The 15,034-nt window shown below is 35.6% G+C and overlaps 1 protein-coding gene across 3 annotated transcripts in view; it reads right to left on the bottom strand.

Moving 5' to 3' along the window:
• Swt1 (Swt1 RNA endoribonuclease) overlaps nt 1-15,034 on the bottom strand; it is a 368,135-nt gene that overhangs the window by 213,982 nt on the left and 139,119 nt on the right. For all 3 annotated transcript variants that reach the window (XM_090396646.1, XM_090396647.1, XM_090396648.1), the window contains one exon: nt 7,376-7,457. In XM_090396646.1, coding sequence (XP_090252772.1) covers nt 7,376-7,457 — 82 coding nt within the window. The remainder of the gene's footprint in view (nt 1-7,375; nt 7,458-15,034) is intronic.

Genomic DNA, 15,034 nt, shown 5'->3' with positions numbered 1-15,034 from the left:
AGCACATTGAACTCCTCCCTTTTATTCAGGGCTTTACTCCACACAACTCACCTCACCTCACAACCTACACAACACCAACCACCACCACTCAGTTCTGATCTCCAACTAATGGGGCTCAGATAAACTTGTCAATTTCAGTGCTATAAAAAACAGTTCTGTCTTATTTCTCACAAAAAAAAAAGAACCATTTTCTCCCAGTATTATTTTTGATAACACTCAAATTTCCAGACAGATGAGATCTCTCTCTCTCTCTCTTCTTGGAATTACCTTGACATCAAACCTCTCCTGCAGGGCCAGATTTAGACTTGCTGAGGCCCTAAGCTATAGAAAACCCAGAGGCCCCCTACTGTTTTAAATTACATCAGCTGGTCTCAGAAAAATTTTAAATATATACGCCTTTTTAATATATGAAAATATATTATCTTTTAATTTTTATTAAAAATATAATAAAGTATGTGTTTACAAAATCACAGAAATAACTATATAATTAAAGGATTTTAAAAACGACAAATAAGGCTCATAGAACAAAAAGTTTTAAATTAAAATAGGAAAATAAAAAGTAAAAATTAAATTAATATAACAACATAATTGGTAGTATATAAAAAATTAATCTTTTATTCAGGTGAAAATTTGACAGTAGACATCACATAAAATTGGGTACCCAAAATTCCAAATAATACAGGTATATATATATAATAAATTAATATTGAAAATATGGAGTGGATAAATTGTTATAATACAACAATATTTAATAGAAATAATTATATTATATAATCCTCTAAAAGGCTCTAAGATATAACTTAAAACATTTTCTTTCTTGATTTCCCAAAAGCAAAATCATTAATTATGTCATCAAAAGATATGCTAAGTAACTTATCACTTTCTATACACATAATGCTAAGTGCAGACAATATTTCTTGAGACATAGTTGCTCTCAGTTCATTTTTTATTCTCTTTAGCTGTGAAAATGATCTTTCTCCTGAACAATTTGTTCCCATTAAACACAGGAATAGTTGTAATATTGCTTCCACATTAGGGAAAATAAACTCAATCTTGTCTTGAAAGATGATCTGATACAAATCTTTGTGTTGAAAATGTTCTTTTTCAGGATAATTCTGCTTGACATATTCATGCAAGTGCCTCAGTTCACTTGTGAGATTAATACCAACATCGTGTGGATACTCTTTTATTAACGTACCTACTGCTATTCATAGCTGTACCTCTGAAACTTCTAAATCAACTAAAAATTAAAATTTATTTGCAACATAATTATAGACTGTTGCTTTTCTCGTTAAATTTGCCTCAAGGATGTCTATGATATGAATGAAGGATTTCACTCGAAATTTGTCTCTTGGAGAAAGCTATTCATTAGCATCAGGTGCAGCTCCATCATTGGCTTGTTTGTTTCTCAACCTCTTTCTTTTTACTGTAGACTTATATTCTACACCAGGCAATATAGATTTAACTTCTTCTTCAAAATCATCAAAATTTTCTCCAATGTTTTTAACATAGCGAGAAAGTGATTTGAACAGATTTGCACATGTGGTAAGTGCAATCTTTGGATCCTGGAGAGCCATACTGGTTTTGTGAAACTCTGGCAGCAAATTATTCCATAAATGTAGCATAAAAACAAACTCTAGTTCCTCCATTTTTTCCAGAAGAGTACCAGCTGCTAGTCTTGTAGCTCCCTTTTCATTCTTATCATCATAAATGTGACTTAGAGCACCTATGATGGGCTTATAACTCACATTTATAGCAGACACTGCTTTGACATTTGCTTCCCACCTAGTGTCCGACAGTCTTTTTAGTACTCTGGTATCTGAGTCTGTTTTCAAGAAAGATAACATCACAGACCACCTCTTTGTAGAAGATGAAAAGAAAGTGTATATTTCTTGAACAACAGCAAAAAAGTTTACTGCATCTAAACAGCAATCTACAGCAGCACGGCCGACAAGATTTAGTGAATGACCGGCACACGGAATATATATAGCATGCTTGTTTAATTCAAGGATTTCTTGTTGCATTCCCTTGTATTTGCCAGCCATATTCGTTGCATTATCATATGACTGTCCTCGGCATTTGCTGAAATCAACTTTGCAGTCCTTACTTAGATAATCCACCACCATACCTGCCATACATTCACCACTGTGATTTTCCAACTCTAGGAAAGTCAGAAAACGTTCAACAGGTAAACCATCACCAGGTGATACATACCTTACTATAACAGTTAGTTGATCCACATGGGAAAGATCTGGCACAGAGTCCACAGACAAACTGAAGTAACCTGCCTTTCTCAGATCATCCAAAATTGATTTTCTTACTTTATTAGACATAAGCTGGATCAATTCATCACATACTGTCTTTGATAAATATGAAGGAGACCCAGATCCTCTGTTTCCATGTTGTTTTATGTGATTAGAAAGAAAGGGATCAAACTTAGCAATCAATTCTAACAAACCAAGGTAGTTGCCATTATTTCGGAATTCAAAAGTTTCATTGTCTCCCCTAAAAGCCAAACCACGTTCTGCTAATGTGCATATCACTGCAACAACATGCTCAAGCTCCTCCAATAAAGCTGTTCTTCTTTTATTTGTTTTGCTAGTCCCGAGTCTGAGGTTTAACCACACTTTCTTGTCAAGTATGTAAGCAAAGCTCTTCTATGATCTTCAGAGTGTTCATGACTTTGAATTGCAATGGAATTTTGCCAGTCAGAAAATTCATTAGAAGCTAGTGCTGCAGTTGATGTTGAAAATAGTTTGCAGACAAAACAATAAATACAACCTGTTGTTGGTGAGTACACAAGCCATTCCCGATCGTATACTTCACCATTAACCTTCCTATTCTGAAAAAACCTTTTGAACAATATCTAACCTGATTTTTGAATGAACGCTTAGAGTTTTCAAATGGACTGACACTCTGATGGACCTTTTAAGATCCAGTATGAGAGTTCATCCTGTGTGAGGATACCCCATTGACCAATATCACTGAGTTTCGTGAATTTTTTTTGTTTCAAATGTAGATGTCGGTTCTCTAACAGCAGCAATGCTCACACTGAGATCAGCTACAATATTTCCATCAGCTGAGATTCCAGACTCTATGATCTCAGAGACAATAGGCTGATGTTTTGGAACTGGCTGCTCTCCCTGGGTCTGTGGATCATCTTTCGTTGCTGTGGTGAAATATATATCAAGTTTTGTTGCTTTTTTGAATTCGTCTTCAAACTGCTGCTTTCTTTTTCTTTTCTGGTATCCACTTACAAATGTTCGCTTCATTGTATGGTTGGAAATGGAATAGCAGAAGTAAATGCTAGAAAATAAAAGATTACATTTCATTTGAGTGATTTTTCTACGAATATTTTTTTATCAATTTTTATATATTTTGTTTTTATATTTGAGGTCCCGGCAGATTGCGAGGCCCTAAGCTATAGCTTTTTTAGCTTATACGTAAATCCGGCACTGCTCTCCTGGCATAAACACATCACAACCATTGCATCCTCAGCTTCTAAAAAACTAGGATTTCTCTTTTGCTCAAGATGTTACTTCACCTCTGAACCGCTGTTAACCTCATACAAATCACAAATCTGCCCAGCTATCGAACACTCTTCTCACATTTGGAGTGAGGATCCTAAGAGCTCCCTCAAAATGGTCGATTCAGTGGGAGGAGTGAGTTGGTAAGAAATGGAACATTAATTAATCTAATTGCTTTCCTCTGTATTGAATCAAGTGTTTGGTTTCTGCAATTTGTGTATTCTATAAATATTTAAATGGCAAATGTTGATCTGAAACAGCATCTAAGCCCATTGGAATCCATGCAGCTGCCACCCAACATCCCTTCATAGTACACCATGAAACCCACAGAACAAATTTCTTTTCCTCCTCCTTCATCCATGCTACTGCTGTATTGTAGAACAGTCTCCCCCTGATGTGTTTCCCAAGGAATACAACATACAGGCTTTTAAATTAAATGTAAACAAGTTTCTCCTTTCCCAACCCACTGCCCATACACGGTACTAATGTACTACAGGTTGATCAACAAACCTCTCAAATTTATTTGCTTACACTTGGATAAAGGATTAAACAAGAACATAATTTCTTTGCATTTTTAATTTAATTTGTAGCCAAGTGAAAAAACTATCTACTACAAAGGTCTTTGCATTTTTCCTCCAAGAAGGATTTATTCTGAGAGACTTGCCACTGACAACTTGAATGTGTTATACTTCAATTGACAATGCCCTCCTTTTAGCATAATTATGCTAATATATGGGACAATACTCTCACATGAAAAACATCTAAAGAAAAACTTTTACTATCTATACAGCATAAAATTTAAAAAAAAAAAACAAGAAAGGGATACTAAAGCAATTAATGTGAAGTTATTAGCTTCTATATACTATTGATCTAGTAGTGAAGAAACTACATGGCAAACTTTATTTACTTATGCTTGGATAAAGAATTAAACATGAATATAATTTCTTGGCATGTTTAATTTAATGGCCAAGTGAAAAACTTTCAATAATGGAAGTCATATCATCAATGGCTTTGTAACAACATACCTTTAATCAATATTAGGATATATATGGCAAGATCATATCCTTGACATTATCATTCTTGAAGAAAGCTACTAATTAAAGCAATTTATAGGTCACATTAGGTGAATGAGACACTAACTTAAAACTTAAAAAAATGCTATGTACCACCAAATATAAAATAAGAAAAATAATTTTATTAATGAATTTTCAAACCAGAAAAATCAAAAGCAAGTCAACACTTAACATGTTGACCGCCGTAATGTTAAAAAATTTTGTGATCCCCGAGCCAACTTTTTTTTTTTACAATTTGCTAAAAGTAACATAAAATAATCATATTTTATGATTTTTTATCTATTTCATGCAGCTAAATAGATTTGTTAAGTGCAAATCACATGTGCACCGTGCAACTTGAGAATTTTTTTTACTGACTGGGCTGAGCAGTGCACATGTGATTTGCACTTCACACAAGGTTCAAACTTGCATATCTATGATGCGTACAAACAGTTATATGCGTTCAGTGTTTTGTCCAGTGGTATAAATTTGTTATAGTGATAAATATTGTTATAAATTGCCCTAATATGGGAGACTACGAAAAAGAGCAACGTCATTTAGAAGCCTTGATAAATGAAGTTCTATCTGATGAACCATACGAATATTCGTCGGAAAGTTACAGCGGAAGTGATCTTAGTTCTGTGTCTTCAGATTCTGATTCTCTCATTGCTAAAAGAGAATAAAAGTATCTACAACTGGTAATACCGAAGGAATTACCAGTTGTAGATACGTCGGAAAGTTTACTGCTGCTCATTCTGTAGAACAAACAATCGATGATGTTATAAGAAATCTGCATTTGACTAATGATTCTTCTTAAGATGAAATACTTGGAAATGTGAATTCAACCGACCTACAATGGAATGAAATTAGTCAGGTGATAATCTAAAACATTTTCAGTTTGTAGATAATAATTTTGGAATAAAACAAACTGTTATTGAAGAAATGCATGATAAATAGCCTGTAGATTTCTTTTTGATGTTTATTGATGAAGGACTGCTGGACCTAATGGTGCAAGAAACTAACAGATATGCTCTTCAAAAACTCAGTAAGACAATTTTACCAAAAGAAGGATAAGAAAGTGGAAAAACACAAATCCCAATGAAATGAAGATATTTTTGGGTCTGCAAATTTAGTTTGGTTTAGTGCAGATGCCAAATTAGAGTGTTATTGGTCGAATAACGTCCTCTATTCTACAGAAATCAAACAAGTTATGTCAAGGAATCGGTTCAATCTTCTTCTTCTCAGTAACTGGCACTTCACAGACAACAAGGGTGGAAATACTTCTGAAAGACTTTATAAAATTACGCCTCTCATAAATCATATAAGAAAAAATTTCCAGAAAATAATGACGCCTTCAAGTAATATTTGCGGAGATGAAACTTTAGTTCCTTTCTGAGGTCGTCTTGCCTTTCATCAGTACATCAAGAATAAAGGACACAAATTTGGCATAAACTATTCCAATTGTGTATTGAAGATGGATATACATATGATTTCAAGATATACTGCAGTGCAGAAAAGACCAATACCACTAATAGTGTTCCAACTTCAATTGTTATGGGACTTTATGAGAATCTACTTGACCATGGACACACAATATGTGTAGATAATTATTATACCAGTATTGAATTAGTGCACACTTTTGAATAGACAAACACCTTGTAGGCACTTTGAGAAAAAATCAAAAGGGAATTCCACAGAATGTTATCCAGAAGAAATTGAAAAAGGGTGAAATAATTGGTAAAGAAAGTGACACATGGTGGTGGTAATAAAATGGTGCGATAAACATGAAGTGCTTATGCTATCAACAAAACACACAAACAAAATGAAATCTCTTACAACAAGAAATGGTAATGAAGTGCAAAAGCCGGAAGCTATTAAAGACTATAACAAAAGCAAAAGTTTTATTGATCTATCTGATCAGGTAAAAGCCTATGCTTCTTGTCTTCGAAGAAGAGTGAAATGGTACCGAAAACTTGCAGTTGAAATTCTTTTAGGTCCTGCTGTGATGAACGCTTTTATAGTATATACGCAAGTTACTGATAAAAACATTAGCATCACAGAATTTAGAGAAAAAATCGCAAAAGAGTTATTAGGAAATACACCAAAGGAAAATAATGTCACTTCGACTTCAGACAAGGAAAGACATATTTTAGAAGAGGTTGGTACCAGTAATAGGAGAAGATGTACATCTTGCTACAAAAAGTTAACCGAAGAACATAATAGAAAATATGCAACATCTAAGGCCACACAAACACAGTGGAAATATGCTCAGTGCAAAAAATTTTACTGTGTTCACTGTTTTACTATTGTGCATAACTGTACTTTGTAATTGTTTAGTAATAATTTCACCTAATTAATTTTTTCATATCTATTTGTCTATTGTTTGTCATTTTTTGTTTATTAATTTTTCAATTTTTTGAAAGAAAAATTTATGATTTGACACATTTAAAATGACATATATTATAAATAAATATTTAGCACCATTGTTATTGTTTTATTCAACATTAGAAATTGGCCTAAAACCCCTATAATATGCCACCTGTTGTACATGTAGTTGAAATTCTACTGCACTAACTATATAAACCTGTTTACCAGACCCCACATTTCCATTACCAATAAGCATTTCATTTAGATATGAATCACGGGTGAACTATGCGGCCTAAAAGAAAAATCTTTATGCGAAGCAAATATGATTCATGCAACGCATTGAAAAAATGTAGTGCGAATCTTATTTGATTCGTACAGCGGTCAACATGTTAAAATTACATTACACTAAATTGAGTGCTGTATATTTACCATATTTCAGCAGCTGCATGCAACAATGAAGAATCTTGTCATCATTGCATTCAGCATTGAATGTCTTTTCCTGTTCTCTTGCCTGTAAGTAGATGATAAAATTTAGACCATATGTAAGATCCAATATTCTTCAAAAAACTGACAGTAAAGAGTAGTCATTTTTATTCTTAACACAAGACATAATGTGCAAAATAATGAGGGAAAAAAAAGTAATGAAAAATATTCTAGAAAGCCTAGAAAGATCGTTACTCTGCTTTCAAGAACAATTCGGAGTTCTCCTTCCATCTACTATGGGCAACCAAATGAAATAAGTGTGTAAACAATAAAACAGCAGGAGAATCTCAAGAGACAAGCAGTGTGATAGATGAGAATAACAAGTGAAATATGAATGAAAAAATAAGAGTGGGGGAGTGTGGAAGCCTTGAATGATCATGAAGTTTCGAAGATGGTCTTGATTGGGAGGATGAATGGCAAATAAGAGTGACTAACTCGTAGAGAGAGAGAGAGATAGATGAGTTGAAAGAAGAGCTGGGATGTCTAGAGAATGAGATGAGAAGTATGAAAGATGAGATTAGGTGAATGGAAGAGATGAATGTAAGGCAAATCAGAGGAGTGAGAGAGTTATGGGGGAGCAGGAGATGTTTAGGCAGTTGAGCTTGGCAAGTGCAATAAGAATGACTGTTATGAAAGATTTTAACTACAGCAGCATAAGCTGAGAGGAGGAAAATGCATGTAGTAATAAGGGAATGGAATTTCTAGAATTCTTGAGTGACAAATGTCTTCAGCAACATATAATAGAGAGAACAAGAGATTCAAGAGTTTTGGATTTGGTAATAGCATCAAAAGAGCTGATAATAACTGATATGACATCTCTCTCCCCAGTTGGAGAGAGTGACCATGTGGTTTTGACTTGGAAGATGAAAAAATGCAGGAAAGGAGTATCAAAGAAAAGGGAACTTATGTGGAATTATAAGGCAGATGATTATAATAGTCTTAGATATTGACTTGGGACAGTTCCATGGAGAGTGGAATCGGAAGGCCAGGATATCATTAGTGCATGAGAAATGATGGAGGAATATTTGTTAGAAGCAACAGTAAGCTGTATTCCACGAGTGAAGAAGAGGACACAATTTGGTGTAAAGTGGATGGCAAACAATATCAAACAGGAATCGCAGGTGAAAAAGAGATTATGGAAGAAATATAACTAAAGGGGGTAGAGAGCAGAGGCATGAAGAATATAAGACTCAGGCCAGGAGAGTGACTAGTATGGTGAGGAAGGCAAAACTGGAATATGAGAAGAGACTGGCACTAAGATCCAATGAAAATCTTAGGGAAGTTTTTAGCTATGTGGCCAGTAGGAGAAGAAATGATTGTGGAAGAATGACATTGTGGGATAAAAATGAGAACAGAGTGACTGACGTAGTGGAGTTGTTCAATGAGCACTTTATTAGAGTATTTCATTCTGGAGAAGAAGGTTTTAATACTGGGGGGGGGGGGGGGCAGGTTTGAGGTTTAGAAGTGCAAGAGGAGAGTGTGTTCCAAATACTGAGTACTCTGGATGTCAATAAAGCAGTGGGACTGGATGGTATTTCACCACAGGTTTTGATAGAATGTGATAAAACTAACAGACAGCTCCTTTGACCTGGCTTTTCAATGAAAGTCTGGCTACGGGAAAGGTACCCAAGGAATGGAAGGAAGGTAAGTGCCATTGCATCAGTGCAGTTGGTTGGTTAGTTGGTTGGTTGGTTGGTTGGTTTCTAGTTTATTTGGTACAAAAACTACAAAGGTCATACTGTACCATACTAAAGGTTATAAGCATTTACAGAAAAATAATTTCATAAAGCAGCATCTCTAGGTAAACAGAACTGCTGCAGAGGGCACAGCAACACACAAGATCAGAGGTTATTACAGTAGTGCAAAAATAGTTAACAATATAAGTTAATACATAAAATATGAAACACTAAGCCAAAGAACACAGTATCTACTTATGTAGATACTGTGTTAAAATTATAATAGATGCCTTTATAGCAGTACAAAAACAGGCAAAAAGGGATTATTATACAATATGCATGTATGAAAATTAAATTTAGTAATGCAGAATTTAGAATTAAATTTAGAAACAGAATTTAGAATACATATAAACAGAATTACTAGAAAGTACACAAATATGTAAGTTGTCCTACAGCATTACATGATTATTCGAAAAATAAAGCAATAAATAAGATACATACACAAAATGCATGTTAAGTGATACAATATCTACATATAAACAAAATTACTGCAGAGGTTTCAGCAGTACATAAATAGATAATTATAGGTTAACATATGTATATACAAAACAAGTCAAGGAAAGCAGTGTCTACATCTAGGAAGATTACAACAAACATTATTATACTAATAAAAGGAATTATTATATACAGCATTGATGCATAAAATTTAAGTTTAACATTATGGTATTTACATATTAACAAAATTACAGCAGAGTGATACAAATATACAAGATCAAGGCCTATGATAATACATAATTGGTCAGATATATTACAAATAAAAGATAAAAGTTAAGTTAAGCAAAAAAGTATTTACATATAAACAAATTTATGGTCAAATGTGTTTGTACAAATTAATTCTTTCTAAAAAATTAAAAACATCATACAATTTGCCTGAGTCTGCTAGAATTTCCCTGAGTGTATATGGCTTGGTTAGATAGGTGAAAATTTCATTCCTCTCTCGTGTAAATTTTTCACAATCTACCAGAATATGATGAATAGTAAGATGTGTGTTGCATTTTTCACATATGGGAGGGTCATCGGCTCTCAGTAAATGAGAATGCGTAAGGTGACTGTGACCTATGCGGAGCCTAGCAAGGACAACCCCCCCCCCCTTCTCTTTGTACATTGACTAGAAAGCCAATGTTTAATTTCAGGTTTAATGTTATATAATTTGTTTGTTGATGTTTCTTGCCATGTTAACTCCCACTGAGCAATTAGCCTTGATCTTATAAGTTGTCTGTAGTCTGTATATAGAACTGTCAAATAGTATGTGGAGAAGATATGGGCTGATTTAGCAGCTGCATCTGCAGCCTCATTTCCTTTGATTCCGATGTGGCTGGGAATCCAGCAGAACTGGACATCGAAATTAAGGATTTTCATTTTGTGAAGCAGGTGTAGCACTTCATAAAGTACTGGATGAGGATTATACATAGGAGAAGAGATAGCTTGTAAAGAGCTCAATGAGTCTGTATAAATTATACACCATTGGTAGCAGTTTTCTTTTATATGCACAAGTGCAAGCTGAATGGCATGTAACTCTGCTGTATAATTACTGCAATCAGGTGGGATCTGATTTGAAATAATAATGTCAGGAAACACAGCGCACAGCCAACAGAGATGTTAGTTCTTGAACCATCAGTATAGATGGGTAAGAAATCAGCGTGTGCTGCTCTGTGTGCATTAAACAATTGCAGGTAGATGGATGATGGGATATAAGATTTCTGTAGCTGACAAAGTGAGAGGTTGCAAGATGGTGTGCAAACCTGCCATGGAGGGATGTTGTTATGTTTAGCGTAGCTAATGTTGTCAACATTTATACTAACAGCTTGCACAGTTTCTTTAATACGCATACCAAAAGGATGTATAGCAGTTTGATGTGTGTGATATTGAGCTTCCCAACGCAGAAAGAAGATAGTATTCCATGTAGGATGATCGGGAAGAGATTTTATTTTTAGGGCGTAATTAAGAGACAACTGTTTTCGTCGAAGTGACAGAGCCGGTTCATTTGCTTCTACATAGAGACTTGGAGTGGGTGAGGTGCAAAAGGCACCAGTAGCTATCCGTATACCCTGATGATGGATGGAATCCAACCATCGTAGGTTACTCTGTCTTGCCGAACCATACACGACTTGGGACCCATAATCCAGCTTTGAACGTATAAGTGCACAATAAAGATGGAGCAATGAAGCTCGATCAGCACCCCACCCAGTAGAGGATAGAGTGCGGAGGTTCAAAGTTCTTTTGCACTTTTCTCTTAGTTGACGAATGTATGCTAGAAATGTGAGTTTTCTGTCAAAAATGAGTCCCAAGAACTCGGTTTCCGTAGTTACTGGAATAACAGTAGGTCCCATTCTCAGTTCAGGATCTGGGTGATGAGTGCATTTTCGACAGAAGTGTACATAGACACTTTTTTCTGTTGAAAACTTAAACCCATTATTAAGAGACCACAGAGAGACACGATCAATTGCTTGTTGAAGTTGTCTTTCAATTACTCTCATGTTACATGAGTGACAGTATACTGTGAAGTCATCTACAGTGGGAGGAAGCTTTTCAATGATTGAGTTAATTTTAATAGCAAAAGCAAAACGGGTTACACTTAAGACAGAGCCTTGGGGAACACCTTGTTCTTCAAGATATGGTTGAGATAGCATACTTCCCACTCTGACTTGGAAAGCTCGCCTGGACAGAAAGTTTTTAATAAATATAGGGAGGTGTCCTTTGAGACCTAAGTTATGGAGGTCTTTTAATATGCCATATCTCCAGGTTGTGTCATAAGCTTTTTCCATGTCAAAAAAGACAGAGACAAGATGTTCTTGCTTCAGAAATGCATCTCTTATACATGTTTCTAACCGAACTAAATGATCTAAAGTTGATTGATGTCTACGGAAACCACACTGTGTATTGGAAAGAAGACTGTTGCTTTCTAAATATGAGAAGTCTGGCATTAACCATTTTCTCTAGTATCTTACAAAGACAGCTGGTCAGAGCAATGGGTCGATAATTATTTGCTTGTGTTGGATCTTTTCCTGGTTTTGGGATAGCAATGACAATTGACTTATGCCAAGAATTTGGAAACTCTTCCTCTGCAAGTATTCTATTGTATAATAAGAGAAGAAGATCCATAGAAGATGATGGTAGATGTTTTATCATTTCATAATGGATGTCATCAGGTCCTACTGCACTAGGGTGAGATTGTAGGAGAGCTCTTTTTAGTTCCTCCTTGACAAATGGCTGATTATATGGTTGAAGAATGTTGGTAGAAAAATTAAGCCTTTGTTTCTCTTGCTGCTCTTTCAGCATTAAAAATTCTGGAGAATATGAAGCCGTTGCTGAGATTTTAGCAAAAGTTTCTCCTAAAGTATCTGCAATAGCTTTGGGATCAGCAAGAACATTTCCATTATAGTCCAAGGTGGACAAACAAGGTGTATTATATCTGCCTTTCATTTTCCAGATTTTATCCCATACAATTTTTGGACTGGTCATTTGATTAATTGATGTGGTAAATTGGATTCATGATTGTTTTTGACTCTGACATCTTACAAAACGTGCTCTGGCTCGAGCACGCTTGAAAGTTATTAAATTTGATGTGGTGGGGTATCTACGAAATATGCTCCATGCTCTGTGTTGATCTTTTTTGGCTGCCTGACATTCTGGGTTCCACCAAGGCTTTGGATAGACTGGAAATCGAGATGATGTTTTTGGGATGGAGGTTGTTGCTGCCTGGACAATGCATTCTGTTATATATTTTACAGCTTCATTGATAGGTGTTTGACTGATGGCATAAGCATTAAATTTTGCAAGATGAGAGAAAGTGTTCCAGTCAGCCTGGTCCATTTTCCATATAGGTATCCGTGTGGGTGAACATGGTTCCTGTGAAGACATTGTACAAAGAACAGGAAAGTGATCACTTCCATATATGTTCTCTTCAACGTCCCACATGAGCAGTGGAAGAATGGAAGGGGAACAGATTGTAAGATCAATTGCAGAATATGAGCGGGTAGGCATATGGAAGAAAGTATTGAGTTTATTATTTAGAAGGGAAAGGTTATTATTATCAAGAATTTTTTCAATGCTTTGACCTCGTCTATTAGTGTTGGCACTACCCCATAGAGTATTGTGACCATTAAAGTCACCCATCAAAAGTATGGGTTCAGGCAGTTGCGAGATAAGGTTATCAAGATCAATTTCATTTAGCTCAGCATTTGGTGGTAAATAAATTGAACATACTGTAATAAGGAATCCCACAGAGAAGCGAATCGCTACCGCTTCTAGAGGAGTATTAAGTTGGACCTGATGGAAAGGAGTATGACTGCCCACTAGGATAGCTACTCCTCCATGAGCAGGACCATCTCCAGTTCTATCCTTATGTACAACAGTGAAATTCCTAAAGATACGGTCCTCATTGGGTCTTAAGTAAGTTTCCTGTAGACAGAAACAGAAAGGTTTGTGTTTCTGCAACAACATCTTGATATCGTCAATATTCTGGCGGATCCCACGACAGTTCCATTGTAAAAATTTTCCTATTGTTTTGATTTTATTGACTTGTCTGGTTTTCGAGAGGTTGAGGACTTACTTTTGTCAGATTTATATTTATCCACTGTTTTTGAGAAGTACGGACAGCCAGTGTCCATCTCTTCCTCTGGTAGAGTGTTCAAAACATCAAATTTGTTAGGGTCAGTTGGTATACTTAATTTGCTTTCAGTGGGTATCGAGGTATCCATTTTTTCTGTGCGAGTGTCTGGTGGTTTATCTTTGAGTGAAGTCTCCACCATAATTTTTTTGACAGGTGAGTTTTCAATGAATGGGACCATTTTTGAGGTTGTCTTTGGAGTAAGGCCATAGGTCTTGTGATTAATGTGTTCAACAGAGAAGCACTTACGATCGTAAAGTTCAGATATGGTGAAATTATCAAATGGTGGAATAGACATACATGTTTGAGTTGCTGTTTGCACTTTTTTAATTGTTACTTTTTCAGCATAAGAGGATTGTAGAACAGGTGTAATGGTGGCTAGTTTTCTTTTTGCATCTTGGTATGTTATGTTTTGTTCTGTTTTTATTTTTTGTATCTCTTTTTCATCTTTCCATTTCTGACATGCACGAGAGTATGCTGGATAATCTCCCTGACAGTTGACACATTTAGCTTTTTTTTCACAGCGAGATTTATTTTCATGTTCTTTACTACCACATCGAGCACAGGTAGTAGAACCACGACAGACAGTTTGGGCATGTCCATATCTTTGACATTTAAAGCATCTCAGCGGGTTAGGGGTATATATTCTAACAGGACAGCTGAGATACCCTGCTTTTACAGATGTCGGAGGTCTAGGTGTATTGAAAGTAAGGATGATATTCTTGGTTGGGACCAGGCAACCATCCCTGCATATCAGGATGCGTCTCACACCCGTAACTCCTTGTTCTTCAAGCTCTGAACATATCTCCTCATTAGGAACCTCAAGGAGATCCCATTCTGATATCACTCCTCTACTGGAGTTGAATGTTCTGTGAGGTGTTACTGCAATTTGTATTCCACCCATTGTCGTTGCTCTCAGTAGTTTCTCGGAATGTTGTTTGCACATTGTTTCCACAAGGATAGCACCAGAACGTAATTTCTTGACAGTTTTGGGAGATCCTGCCAGTCCTTCTAAACCTTTTTGGATAAAGAAGGGTGACATTTTCCCAATTGGTTTTTCACCTGTTGCATGAATGATTAAAAAGGTTGGTACATTTTTGTTAGTATCCGATATCTTTTGTTTCTTACCTCTGTTTCTATAGGCTGTGTCTATATTATCAGGACTTGGTTGGGACTTTGTTAGGGTCCCTGAAACATTTGAGGATGAAGAATTCATATTTTAAGGAATTTTAATTCGGCGCCAAAGCTCCCCACCCACCA

This window comes from Typopeltis vanoorti, chromosome 8 (genome assembly GCF_054136105.1).
Source record: "Typopeltis vanoorti isolate ZY-2024b chromosome 8, IOZ_Tvanoo_1.0, whole genome shotgun sequence".
Lineage (NCBI taxonomy): Eukaryota > Metazoa > Arthropoda > Arachnida > Uropygi > Thelyphonidae > Typopeltis > Typopeltis vanoorti.
The sequence above is the reverse complement of the archived record's forward strand: the minus strand, read 5'-3'. Positions and strand labels throughout refer to the sequence as shown.